Consider the following 14,647-nt stretch of genomic DNA (forward strand, 5'->3'; position numbering starts at 1 on the left):
AGTCCACCATAACATTTTCACAAGCAACCTCCATTGCCCTTATTCCTGCTCATAGATTGTGATTCACCCTCCGCTTTCCTCTTCTTCCTTATTGGCGACTTCTTTCGTGTAAATACTTTTTTGCGGGTCTTTATTAAGGTCAATTTAAGACTAAGACCAAGTAAATAAAACGTTGAGGGCAAATTGAAGGGTTTACAATGAGAATAAGTCTAGGGTGCAGGAGATGCGCTGTGCTAATCAGTTTGAAAATACAACTTGCAACAGCTCCATTAGTTTGCAATTCATTATACAAAAAAAGCTCAATGAGAATAACGGAAATACATGTTACTATACCTTCTGATCACACTGCAAAAAGTGCTGTTCCTCAATATGTGTCTAGTTTTTCCCAGTCTACATGTCTTGATTTAAGAAACTTCAGACATGTCGAGAAGCAAAATGACCCAAGTCTCGTTTTCTGAGAAACTGCTTAAAAGTTAATAAAATATGAGCCTGGTTTCTCCAAAGGCTTTTTTTTTTCTCTTCATTCTGTGAGGGATGGGGTTTTGGTTCCTTGCTGTTGTCGCCTCTGGCTTGCTTTGTTGGGGAAACTTCATTTCTAGCGATTAATCGCCAATATGATTACAGCGACCGTCTCTGCATTTAATAGAAAATTAAGCATTTAATCTAGTCATTATACATCATCATCACCCTATTCTCTCCTATTTGATACCGTTCGGTGCTTTGACACAATCTGTATTGTTAAAAGCTCTACATGAATAAAAGTGATTGGCTCAGAAAACTCAACTCGAATTTAAATGGAGAACGATTTTAGACTTTATTTGGTAACACTATTTCGATTGTCCACTTAATACATTCTGCTAACTGCAAGTAACTTTAGTGTAACTTTTGTAACTTTGATAACTAGCAGTCGTTAGCATTGGTAGCCTGTCTACTTAGTATCTTTTAAAAATTTCTTTTAATAGGTTCACAACATACTGCATACTATCAGAAACTTTGCAAGTGTATGTCAGCTTATTCTACTAAACCTAAACCTACCCTAACAGTCAACTTTTCCAGTTAGTAGACGTGTAGTTATCAACTAATGAGAATTAGTTGACAATTACAAAGATACGCATAGTTAGTAGAATGTCTAAAGTGGACTAAGCGCAACCCATTTATACTAATATTGTTCTGTATCTTCCAAGCGTAAGCTCACTCCATTATCCAATCGCTCCAAAATATTTATTCTATAACTACATTTAAGCATGCTATTTCATAAGACATTTAAGGCTGTTTAAATTCTTGTATTGAAAACAAGCCAACAGTACTATGGAAGATTAATTTTCTTGCAATGCGACATTTAACGTCAAAGCTTTATGAATTTAAGACTTTAAGACTTTCTGCTTTGATTTAAGACTCAAGGCCTTAAAGGGATTGTTGACCCAAAAATGAAAATTCTGTCATCATTCACTCGCCCTCAAGTTGTTCCAAAGCTACATGAATTTCTTTCTTCTGCTGAACACAAAATAAGATTTCGAAAACTGGGGGGTAACCATAGAGGAACAGCCGGAAGGTGAACAAATGATTTTTTTGGGTGTATGCTCTCTTTAATTTGTGGAAAGGAGAAGACTTATCACGATTTTACATGGAATGAATGCTACTTGTGCTTGTTTTATGTTGAACGATAGTGCTTTTTACATTGCGTATGTGTCAACAAATTAAAACCTAACAACTAATAAGCCGAGACAGATCTAAAGATATCTGCAAGATGTCACGCGTTTTGAGTAAATTGATTTATGATCAAATAAAGCCCAAACGTTTCATTTTAAAAATGGGAAGAACGCTTGCAGCAGCTACAAACAGATTCACTTTGAGCGCTGCTGAGATCAGTGTGTTTTAAGTGAGATATTGCAAGATAGCTTAACCAAAAAGAGTTAGAAGCACGGAGTTCCTGTCGGAGCTTTGGTCCTCAGAGAGCAGCTCAAGCCGAGGCCTCTGACGACGGCTGAAGAGGTCACAGAATTGCTAAGAATGCATGCTTCACACTCCATGCTCTGCCTCCAGTCCACGGGTTATTTTATAAAATACAAATGCAAAAATCTAAAACTATACCTGAAGATATGCGTGGAGATCAATACTGTTTCACATTAGCTGAGCCGCTAAATTTTGCTGAAAAACCTATTATGCACAATCCACTAAAGCAGTGTGATATTGATCGTGCATACTTTTTAGCAAGTAAATGCCTTTTAGCATGACTGTAGTATGCCTTTTAACTATGAAATCTTCACTGGTTTAATATATTTGAATGGTGTCAGTAATATTTCAATTATTAACCTGAGGCAACTTGATATATATATCCATTCATCCATCTATCCATAAAAGCCTGATGCATCAAATGATTTTTTTATTTATAAAGTTTTTTTTTTTTAAACATAGTATTTATTGCGCTATAGTTTCATTATGTAAAACCAAACACTATAAGAATTCATTTATGCCTGTATTTAAGATAATAAATATATATATAAAACTAACTCTACCTTATTTCATCTAAAGTTTAAATTAATTAAAAGGGCAAATGCGTTAATGTACTGAATTTTATCTAAAGGTTAAGTTAATTAAAAGGTTTTTTCCCTTCATACGCCAGGCCTCACATGTCGTACTGTACTTGGCTCAGTGCATCCATCATTATCTTTTGTTGTTAATGTGGCAATCTTTAGGATCTCCGTTTTCAATCAGCAGGTCATGGGGTGGTTATGCTGGTTCGTATCTGAACCTTGTAAGAACCTCCTTGAAACAAAAGGTAGATTTCTGCAGATTAATCAACTTTACAGCCTCAGTGATTTCCTGGTACTAATAAGACTGCGCCTCCCTGTCCGGTATTCATGCCAGGAGCAGATGGCCGGATAAACAGCACCATCAAACTGCCAGCTTATAAACCAGAAGTATGTTTGCTGACATACATTGCCAGTGCAATGCTAATTACTCTCATGATGCACCTGGCTATCTCATGAATCGTCGATGAGTCGTCATCGATATTGGCTTATAGGGTCCCACTTTATATCAAGTGGCCCTAATATACGTGTACTTGCATAGTGACTAGATGTCTACGTAGTATGTAACCACAGCGTAAGCACACATCGGTACGTAATACACACAGCTCTAACGTTTGTTTAACTACACATACGTGTAATGACATCGGGAATAACAGTTTTTGGTAATGAAAGTACAATGTGTGACAGAACTATTTGCGCTTTTTGATAAAGAAAGTGTTACACTTGATATTAAGTAAACCTTCCTATGGATTTTGCATGTAATTACTCTGATGTTACACAGCAGGAGCCGGTATAAGTTAGGCTTTACATTTAGATCGTAGCAGTGGGTCAAAGGTACTTTTTTTTTTACCTACTGGTTTAATGAATACTACATGCTACTCACACTCACGGCTACCATACTGCATAGGAATTGCGGCAGTTGGAGCACTTTTGGAGTTATGCAAGTAATCAAAAGAGCTGAAAAGAGTTTTGTCACATCGTAAAGCTCACGAATACATTCAAGTTTCATAAACGTTATCTGTAAGAATAAAGTGGGTTTTAACTTAAGAGACGCGATCGATTTAAATGGAAAGATTGAAATTGGGCTTTTATTTACATGAACACTCAATGTACATACATATAAAAAGTGCAACTATGCACACATCATGCACAAAAACTAATCATGTGAGATATAGCATTATTAAAAAAAAACAAAAAAAAAAACAATGCGGAACTTGGTTTAAAATTATATTGCAGGGAATGCATTTATTTCAACTAACCCTTTGAAGTTCTAATAACGAACTAGGTCTATTTGAGGTGTTATATGCATTTGGGCTACACATTAACCACAGTTTTGTTAAAGCATTTCTGGCTGCTTGGCAAAACGTGGTCATATTCCAACATGTCACCTACCTTCCTGTTATTCCAAAACTGAGAACAAGACTGAGCCTGTGCAGACTACATGTTTTAACAGTAATTCTAATTTTGGTTAGAAACATTTCATTCCTACTTCACAACTACTCAAGCTGTCAGTAATTGAATGGATATCTCAGGAACTACTAAGTTTTTGTTTATGTTGATGTATACGCAGACACACACACACACACACACACACACACACACACACACACACACACACACACACACACACAAAAGACACTGATGTGCGAATCAGACTTATTCCTAAATGTCAAGTAATTAGTCAATAAGACAGAGTTTTTCGTGACGTAACTTATAAGATTAGACCTACATTCAATACATTTTAGAAGAAAGCAGGTATACTTTAATCAAAATTATATTTCACAATGAAAAAAAAAAATACTCATTTGTAAATTTGCGTTCTAGGTTTTTTTTTTTTTTTTTTTTTTTTTTTATTCCTGGAAGTAAATGGCTAATTATTACAGTCTATTGCAACTATTTCACAATTTTGAAAAAAAGGTGGTTAACATTCTGTTATGTTCAGAAGACAGTATTTATGTAAACAATTTTTATGTGACTGAACGCTAGAAGTGTATGTTGACATTCGGTGTGTGTGTGACAAGTGAAGCGGTCTCAAAAACAGGTGTGTGCGTAACATATTTCCAATGCATTAAAACCATAATCCGGCACTAAAAGCAGATCTATTGGGTATAAGGGAGTAGGAGGAAAGCGCAAACCTAACAGCAAACATCTGGTGGCCACCCAAAGTTTAGTTCACAACCGAGAACATTTGATCTCTTCCATGACACTTGGGCCATTATCACTTGGCTCATGGCTTGAATGGTTTGTGTGCAGATGGTTTCTTTTCTCGATACAAAACACAGTCCTAAAGAATTTTTTAACAATCAGAGCATGTTTATTTGAAACTAAAACAAATTGCACCCAACATCCATATTTCCTTTGACTGCCTTTTCTGAGCTCTTGTATTTCCATGGAAGATTGATGAAGAAAAATCACAGACATTTAATATTGGGATAATACATCGTAGTTTAATTTTTTTTTTTTTTTTTTGTAAAGGATCCTTTTCAAAGCAACTAAAACGCAGTACTGTTCTCACTGTATTTGATGTATGTATATTCTGCTTTAGAGACAAGAAGCATTGGACACCACAGAATCATTCATTTCAAATTTTGCAGCTGCAGTTTTGAAAAGTAAAGACGAAAAAAAAAGAAAAAAAAAAGCCAGTGCTGATTTCAAGTAATCCAAAGGAGACAGCCAGCATCTTTACACTCTTCCATAGGAAGGTCAAACCTCTTTTCCTCCTGCATTTACAATTAGGCTACACAATATTTTGGCAAGCGTCAAAAAAGGAAAAAAAACACCTAGTTAAAACAATGGGGCTGCTTTAAAAACTAAAAACAGGGAGTAAAATAAAATATTAAAATCCCACCTACCATTTAGATCCTCTAGTGTGAGCCGCCTAGAATGCATATACATTTGAAGCTTCAGAGGCAAGAATCATTCGTTAAGGTGTCTGCTATAATCTAGAGAACTGAGTGGGTCCTGTGAGAGCTTTCAAAACGATTACAGAGATGACTATACAAAATGATCTTTACCTACTGAGTGATGATTATGTTTCCTCAGTGTCTGTTTTCTCTAGCTCAGGTTCAGTCTCAGCGTTCACCTTTGGCCCAGTCTGTTCAGTGTCTGTATCCACAGAGGAAGAAACAGACATTTCTGGGGTCTTCTCTCCTTTCAAGGGCTCGCTCTGGAAGCAGGTGGGTGTGGAGGTGAGGGATGGAGAGGGGCTGCGAGAGGGCTCTGCAGCGCTCTGGGACGCAGGTTTTGAATCGGCCTCCATTCCATTGACACATGATATACTCTCCTGCTCTTGACTGTCTGCTGTCTCTTCAGGGGGGCTGAGTGACTTGGGCCGTGACTCTGGCGGTACCTCTGGTTGTGGTTCAGCATCTCTTTCTGTAGGTTGCGGTTCCGGATGAGGGGGGTGTTGGGGCGACTTCATTTGCGCTTGTTCTTGTGCTTGAGGCTGAGCGACCAATGGGGTCGGCAGAGGGAGCAGCGGCTGCGATTTGGGGAGCAGTGGTTGGGGCTGAGATTGTGAAGAAAGAGGTGTCCAGCGCTCTTTGTCCTTCTCGTTCTCCCGCTCTCTGTCCCTTTCCCGCTCCCGTTCTCTCTCGCGATTCCGCTCTCTGCCGCGTTCTCGGTCCCGATTCCTGTCTCGCTCCCTTTCACGTTCTCGGTCTCGCTCCCGGCTATGACGATTGCCATTCATTTCGCCCCGGAAGTCCATGTCCCTATCATCGCGGTCCTTCTGCCTTTCCCAAGGCCTGCGACGATCATCGTAGTCCTGGTGCATGTTGGCGTTAAAAGAAGGCCCAGTTGCTCGATTCCAAGCAGGTCCCGATGAACCTCCGCTGCGGCCCTCGAAACGATTCTGAAAGTTCGGGTTGGAACGATCCTCCTGGAAACCCTTCGGAGGTCCACCAGACATCCCCCTCATGTCTCGCTCATCAAAGTCCCCCCTGGGTGGTCCCCAGCGACTTTCTGCTCTGAAACCGCCAGACATATTTTCTCGTCTTCCTTCTCGACCGTCGGCTTGCAAGACCGTTCTCGGAGGCCGTTCTAGTAAAGGTGGTCTGACTGGCACAGGCTCTGTACGCATCTCCAAAGGAGGCGTCTTTAACAACCCCGTGCTCTGCTTCTCTGGTGGTGGAAAGCGATAGTCCTGATCTCCTTCTTGTTGGGCACCTACATCTGACCTGGGTGGTGTTTCATTATCAGTCTTGGCCAGACTCTCAGCTCCAGCAGACGAAGGGTTAGGTGCCCTTGCAAAAGAGCCTTCAGCACGGTTGAACTGCTCCATTTGAGAAAATGGAACCCGAACGCGAGCTTGGGCTTGGAGTGAAACATCCAGGACACTGTTGGTCTGATGTGCAAGGCCTGGCTGCATGAGCAGGGGAAAGCGGCCCCCAGGTCCCTGGAGCAGGTTGGGTCGCAGTTCCAGAGGAAGCAGCCCTGCCATCCTCTGGCCAGAGAGAGGATGTGTTAGAGACGCAGATGGGTGCATGCCGAGGAGACCCATTCCACTGCGTACTGCGTTTTGCATTCCTGTAAAAAAACAAAAAAAAATTTAATTAAAAAAATTAAAAAGATAAATACAAAATATTGGTGTGAATGAAAATCTGCTCAATCTTCCTCTCTAGTAAATCCATAAAGTAATCACTGGTATTCATGTTTAGATAAAACGCAAATGCATCATGCCAAGCTTAAGGATATAACATACATAAATTGCTTCAAGGATATAACAAACTCATATAAATTGCTTCAAGATTCTCCTTTTGTGTTCACTGCTGTCAAATGATTAATTGTGATTAATCCAAATATAATATAAAAAAAACAAAAACATAATATGCGCTTGTGTACTGTGTGTATTATATAAAATGTAATAAAAAAAGTGTATGTATATATATATATATATATATATATATATATATATATATATATATATATATATATATATATATATATATATATATACATACACACACACACACACACACACATATATATATTTAAGTGCTCTTGTTTTTAATAGACAGACACACACACACACACATACATACATATATATATATATATATATACATATACATATACATATACACATACATATATACACATATGAGGCAAACTTTTATTTTGGACTCAATTAAACGCGATTAATTGTTTGACAGCCCTAGCCTTGCTGCATATAACTTGTATTGACATTCCGTAAAATGTTCTTATAAACCCATTTACCCTGTAGTGTTATTTCAGAAGCTGCCTCCATCGTTTCTGCAGACTGGGGCGTTTTGTCTGTGCTGCTCTGCTGATGCTGTGCTCCCACAGGGTTAAAGACTCCTGCCCCGGGCATTGCTGATGGAATAAAACTCCCAGGAATAGTACTGGTGGGAGGAATCATGGCTCCAAACGGAGAATCCTTGCTGTTCTCTTGAGTGGTTTGCAATGAAGGCTGCACTAGAGCTATAAAAGGCGACAGTGATAAAAGACCCATTTAGGAGCTTGAAAATTTGACCTTAAGGACAGTGCAAAATAAGAATGACAACTTTTAGAGACTGCTTAACATACAGGTCTGAGCTGAAGCAAGACTGGTTCCAACTGCAGACGGTCCTACTCCTGGCGTGGCCATGAAACCTGTGAAAGAGACATTTACAAACTTTATTTATATAGAGCTTCTAACAATACAGAGTGTGTAAAAGCACTTAATATTAATTTGGGAATAGAGCATCAATAATATATATTGACAACACTAAATACTCAATTTAGTATTCAGGTTGGCCGCGTGTACCTGGAGGAGGCTGTGAGGCATTAAACCCAGCCCTTAGAAATGGTGGTGGGGGACCAAAGCCGGGTGGGGGCATTGCCATGGTGACAGGGAAAGATGGAGGCACAAGGCCAACAGCAGGGACCGTCTGTGCGACTGGAATCTAAAACAAAATAAGCAACATTGTTGAGTAAACAGTAATTAATTATTAATTCAGCTGTGGTCATACCCTGCTGACTATCCTAAATGTGTCTTTACAACCTTTCTGGGCCGCAATCGTGCACTGTGCTGCTGTCTATTCAGTGTCTGAGAGCTCAACAAAAATATCTCAATGTGTGTCCTGAAGAAGGTCTTGCATGTTTGGAACGACATGATGGCGAGCCATCAATGACTAGATTTTCATTTTAGGGTATCCCTTTCAGTTACTGTCATAAATTAAAGGCTAAACAACACCATCCCTATTATCATCTAGTAATCAAATCAGTAAGAAACCTAAACAGGTTTTGCTCCTTTTGTCATACCTGCATGGGCATCATAGTGACAGGCTGGGTAAAGGCCTCACTGGATGCGCTGCTTGCTGTACTGGTTTCAGCTGTGACAGCCTGGCTCTGAGTCTCTTTGGCAGTCTCAGTATTTCTCTGTGATTCCCATTCTGCATCATTAAAAAAACCCCAACAAAACAGTATTATTATGAATGGGAAAAGTACTCTGTAGAAGATCAAATACAAACACACACACACTACAAACCAAACTTTCATCTGTTGTACAAGTTCTCACCATTGTTAACAGTCTCCTGGTCAATCATGCCTCCCTCTGCAAAGTCATCCAGATCATCCAGTTTTACCTTCTCCCATGGGATATAAGTCACCCCGAGGTCCACATCCCAGAACTGCTTATACTCCTGTTTCACCCCTTTATTAAGGGCCCAAGCAATCTACAAGCATTTCAACATGTTTAAGACATAGCCCTCTCCCAAAAACACTATAACATTTTTTCCGAAGATTTCAGTGAACATTCTTCACACATACTTTGATGACCTTTGAACCGATTTTGTAGGAGCCTGTGCTCAGTTTTTGAAGAGCACGGTATGCATCCTGACGATGAACCATACAGATGTAAGCACAGCCTCTGGGAGGAATCATCTAGAGAAAATAAAAAGTTAAAATTCAGATGTATGCAGTGAAAAATGTAGATTTCAGTTTCACCAGCTCTATTTAAAAACAACACCTGAAGACCTACCGAGCTGCCCAAAAACACTTACCGTTTTAGGGTATTCCTACTAATTAAACTTTAATTTAAAAATATCTAGGGACTCCAAAAATGTCTTTTAGGCTAGATGGCATAACTTACCTAATCAAAAAGTACCGTGACTTAAAGAGCATTCAAGTGCTTAAATTTACAGAAATTGAACTCACATTGATAGACTCAATCTGGCCAAACTCTTCAAAGAGGTTAGTAAGATCTTGTTGGGTGGCTTTCTTGTCCACTTGGCCCACCCATAGAGTAGTGCTGCAAACTGAATAAGGCAAAAACAAATAAGAGGTAAACTTTTGGGCTGCTTTACCATTCATGTGTGCATGTATACATATTCATACACACACACACACATATATATATATATATATATATATATATATATATATATATATATGGAAATGAACTTGTATTACATAAATAATTTGTCAAAAGTTACAATTTGTTGAAGACATTTGCAAGTACTCTTTGTAAATATTCATGTCTTCTCAAGTCTTCTCTTAGTCAATACATAACTGGCTAGAAAATGCATGTAACAGTTCTGTCAATGGTCCTTAAAGACTGGCACAGGACATGTAAATTACATCATAATTTTTGGACAAATTATCACTTTAAGCTCAAAGACCAAAGCAACAGTCTGTCAGTAAATTAGATGGTTTGTGATTTTCCACATATATGAAAAACTTTATTTTCTGTGTTAAATTAACTTTTAAACATGTCTAATTACTGCAAAGCAGTCATTTCTTAAACTTGTCCCTCTTTTAAATACAGAAATCACAAGCAGACCTCTGTAATCTTACCACTTAGAACCCTTGAGCGGATTGGAGGAAGTCCTTTTTTCTGCCGCTCCTTTTCTCTTTCCCGTGCTCGTCGTTCACTAGAATAAGAACGTGAGGACTTCCTCTTTCTGTCCCTTGAGCGAGACCTCGATCTCTTCCTGTGTTTGCGCTTTCGAGACCCCGAGCGAGACCTTGACCTCCTTCTCTTAGGTGACCTGGAGATGTAAAGAGATTTTCACATGAAGCCCTTTACCTGCGTTTAGAAAACGAAAACATGACGAGAACTATTTAACGACACTGCTACACCGACCTGGACCGAGATCTCGAACGTGTCCTTGAACGGGTGCTGCTGGTTTTCTTTTCCTCAGCCTCAAAGAGCTCCTCATCTACAGTATCCTGTCCCTCATCAATATCCATGTCCTGCAAAAATGCACAAGTGAACCTAATGCTCCACTAATGTTTCAATTATTAATTACAGACATCTAACGGCAATTTCACCACTTTAATATAGGCTTATCCTCAACGTTTTTCAGATCGTACCTGTTGCTGGTTATCAATGGAGTCATCCATTTTTGCTTCTTGTTCTGGGAGCTGTGGCGGGGCGCTGCTCTGGCCAGGAGGAGCTGAATTTTCAGTACCAAAGATGGCATCCTGGCCCTCCATGTTCATAGACTGTCAAAAATAACAAGGCACATTAATAAATATCAAGGTACAAAAATAACGTAAGGGCTCTGACATAGTATGTGAAGAAAGATCACAGTTTTATGTGCCTTCTGTTGATGCTGCTGGTGCTCCATTAGCTGCTTCTGAAACTGCTCGAGGTTTTGCTGCTGAAGATGCTCAGCCAGCTGATGAAATATTGAGCTATTGATGGACTCGGGCACCACAGGTCTGAAAGAGACAGTAAGTTACTCTACCCCAAAATAAACATTTTGTCTTTAAAATCACTCTCTTTAAGTCGCTCTAAACACATAAAAGCTTTGTTCACCTTTTAAGATACTTTGGATGAAAACCAGGAGGACTGTGACGGTCCCTTTGACTGCCAAGTAATCAACACCATGAAGGTCCAGAAAAGTATGAAAGATATTGTCAGAATAGTCTGCCATCAGTGGTTACAGCGGTTATGGTGGTACGAATATTCTCACCGCTTCATAATGTTACAGTTGAACCACTGACAGTGAAACGGTGTTCTGAAGATGAACAAAGCATTTACGTGTTTGGAATGACATGGAGGGCACGTGAATAATCATTTTTTTGTATCATTAGCATAGAAAAAAATAACCAAAACGTACAACTGAGATGATGTAGCATCTTTCTTAGAATCCTCGCTGTGTTCCGACTCATTCCCAAAATCAAACTGACCCAACAGCTTCTACGGCACAATGGAATAAAATGTGTTATGTAAGGGTTAAACAATTTTTATTTTTTTTTATTATTAAAAAGTTCAGTCAGCAATGTCCCTTAAACTCTGTTACCTTGTTAAAGGAGGAAACTCTCTGCTCCAGCGGGTTGAGCGTGTTGGCTGCGGCGGCTGCAGTAAGCTGCGCAGTCAGGGCCTGAAGCTGCACCACCAAACCTGCATCCAGCGCCTGTAGTAGAGAGGGCTGAGGTTTCTGCTGCTGCATCTGGAGGCTCTGAACCAGCTGCTGTAACTAGAAAAACACACACAAGTCAGAAATACAGCTGTGCAGTAAACATCGTTTTCATCTATAGAGAAATCTAACCTGCTGGCCCTGGGGACTCTGTAAAATCTGGGCAACTGCAGCCACTGTGTCTGTGTTGGAGATCTGAGACGCCCAGTCTGGGAGGCTCTGCACTATGTTGGCTGGGGTGGCAGGAGTTGCTGGAGTTCCTTTAGGGAGCAGGTGAGAATATACAGATTTAAAAGTTTTTACAAATATCTGTGCAGTATAGGAGCGTCGATGGATATAACAGACTTTTAAACAAGTTGTCATACTTGATTTTTCCCTCAAGGTGTCAGTGTTAACCAGAAGATGCTAAAAGTGCTAACAGAAAATACTAGAGAAAACTTGTGACTACGGGTTTATGCCATTTCAGCTGATGAACAATAAAAACACAGACAGCCAATCAGAACCTGCCCTGTTCTCATAAACTCCAACTGAAATCAGTAGACACGCTTGCGCTTAGAACAAAAACAGACAATATTGTTTGGATGCTAAAATCGTTATTTTTATAGTTATCTTTATATCATGCTTGGTGCAAAAAGTATTAGTCTGATTTAACCCATTAACTTATGGTCTAATTATGGTATTTTTTTAAATATTAGGTCATATTTAATCGATTACACAAAATGTTAAACAACATATATGAGACGAGTAAGTATCTGTGACTTGTCTCAGTTCTGGCAAAAGCACGTTTTTTTTGCTCTTTGAGTGAAGCAATAAACATCACATCTGTCATGTAGAGGAAACTCTTCTAAATCTCTAATATCAAGCCTTTCGCATCGCTTTAGTTCCAGAACTAAAAGCACAGTATTACAGTACTGGGAAGATTTCACGCGAACCATTTCCCAGTACCGTTTAAAGGGTTGCAAATCATGGCAGGATTTTCAGACCTTACTCTGAAGCAGGAACCAATTTAGTTCCTCTAAACAGAGTTCCAGAATCTAAAACCATTCCTAGTTCTTAGTTCCTTCAGTGCGAACACGCCAAAAAATTAATTGGTAGTTCCACACGTAGTTTGGGCACTATGAAATTGTTCCTGCGGTGTGAAAGGGCCCATTACTAAACATTAGACACCAATGAGCCACTCTTTAGTGAAATACAACATAACACTTATAAGCTCATTCTCTTAATTGTCTCATGCAAATAGTCCGTGATGTCGGTGTTAAGCCACAACACCAGTTATGTCACTTGCTCACCACGGGCACCATCCCTCACCATTGCTTTGAATTTTACAGTAATATAATTTACTCAAACTGAATGCTTAATGCTTAATGCAGCAGACCCAACAAACAACAACATCATCATCACTGATCAGATCACATTCATTTATGCCGAGCTGACGGACTGAAGAAATATGAAGAGAAAATTAAATGCAATTATTTTATTTCAACTTATTTTATTTTTTTATTTTACATCAAGCTGTATGCCATCCATGCCTCCAAACCATGTTATTTATTTAGCTATTAAACATTCTATGTTTCATAATTATTCGCTCTTCAGTCTTTAGGCTATACTGATTTTCAGTAGCCAGTTTACCTACCTAGGCTACTTAAAAGTTGTGTAAGTCAGGCCATTTGTTGTTTTATAACCGCCATATAGTGTATTTTAATTCGTTTTGTTTATAAAAGTTCTATCTTCTATGTTGGATTTTGATGCAGAATTGCCACTAATTTAAAAACGGAAGTAAAATGCGCTCGGTGCTTTTACAAGCCATTTGAGCAAAGAAAAATGAGTTGGTAAAAATGTAAACAAACAACAGCTTGATGCCAAATTGCCTCAGGTTTAAAAAGTGAAAGTAAAATATGCATGGTGCTTCACGAGCCATTTTAAAGCAAAGAAAAGTTTGGGAGAACTCGGTCACATTAAAATCAAGCACCTGCTTAATGCAGAACTGCAGCTGATTCAAAAAGTAAAAGTAAAAAGCGCATATTGCTTTTAGCTGCGATACCGTTGTTACTGGTGCTGTCGATTAACCGGTTGGAAAATTTCCTCACTGTCACAACCCTAATGTAGACCCTAAATAACAAAAAAAAACATGTTGCCATGACGGTGTACCGCTTCACTGAGGATGCATTATGAGTGAAAAGCTTACCGGGAGTAGTGCTATTGATGGGCACGGCACTGCTGGCAGAGACGGGCGTAACGCTGGGGGGTGGGAGCCCTGCTGCCATATCCAGAAGAGGCTGGATGATGTCACTCTTGAAGACATTGTTTTTCTGCCATAGATTTAGTACTCGGACAATCTTACTCTGCAACAAAACATTGAACGTGGAAAATAAGCAAAAGCGTCTAGACGAGACCCTTACCATTTGATTACAGAGGCATGATATTTACACTATCTGACACAGCTGCGTTTAAAACTGAACTGGAAGTTAAGTGCTGGGCGTCCGGTCAGAGGAGAACTGGCCCCAACTGAGTCTGGTTTCTCCCAAGGTTTTTTTTTTTCTCCATTCTGTATGCATGGGGTTTTGTTTCCTTGCCGCTGTCTCCTCTGGCTTGCTTGGTTGGGGACATTTAACTTTTAGTGATTTAATGTCGAATTGGTTACAGAGACCGTCTCTGCATTTAATGAGAAATTGGTCACTCTCGTCATTATACATCCCTGTCATTGTACTCTTCTACATTATACTGTACAGTGCTTTGAAGCGCTATATA

At 39.4% G+C, this 14,647-nt stretch overlaps 1 protein-coding gene across 4 annotated transcripts in view; it reads right to left on the minus strand.

Moving 5' to 3' along the window:
* Positions 1-4,823: 4,823 nt before the first annotated feature.
* scaf8 (SR-related CTD-associated factor 8) overlaps positions 4,824-14,647 on the minus strand; it is a 30,531-nt gene continuing 20,707 nt past the window's right edge. For 3 of the 4 annotated variants that reach the window (XM_043263381.1, XM_043263383.1, XM_043263384.1), the window contains 16 exons: positions 14,085-14,241; positions 12,032-12,159; positions 11,783-11,959; positions 11,600-11,679; positions 11,066-11,198; positions 10,848-10,979; positions 10,618-10,727; positions 10,329-10,522; positions 9,690-9,790; positions 9,303-9,416; positions 9,052-9,208; positions 8,796-8,926; positions 8,299-8,437; positions 8,079-8,144; positions 7,749-7,973; positions 4,824-7,058 (listed from right to left, as the gene is read on the minus strand). In XM_043263381.1, the coding sequence (XP_043119316.1) occupies positions 5,560-7,058; positions 7,749-7,973; positions 8,079-8,144; positions 8,299-8,437; positions 8,796-8,926; positions 9,052-9,208; positions 9,303-9,416; positions 9,690-9,790; positions 10,329-10,522; positions 10,618-10,727; positions 10,848-10,979; positions 11,066-11,198; positions 11,600-11,679; positions 11,783-11,959; positions 12,032-12,159; positions 14,085-14,241 (3,543 nt within the window). In that variant the 3' untranslated portion in view covers positions 4,824-5,559. The remainder of the gene's footprint in view (positions 7,059-7,748; positions 7,974-8,078; positions 8,145-8,298; positions 8,438-8,795; positions 8,927-9,051; positions 9,209-9,302; positions 9,417-9,689; positions 9,791-10,328; positions 10,523-10,617; positions 10,728-10,847; positions 10,980-11,065; positions 11,199-11,599; positions 11,680-11,782; positions 11,960-12,031; positions 12,160-14,084; positions 14,242-14,647) is intronic. The other variant, XM_043263382.1, reaches the window with a different exon arrangement.

This window comes from Puntigrus tetrazona, chromosome 17, assembly GCF_018831695.1.
Source record: "Puntigrus tetrazona isolate hp1 chromosome 17, ASM1883169v1, whole genome shotgun sequence".
NCBI classification, from domain to species: domain Eukaryota; kingdom Metazoa; phylum Chordata; class Actinopteri; order Cypriniformes; family Cyprinidae; genus Puntigrus; species Puntigrus tetrazona.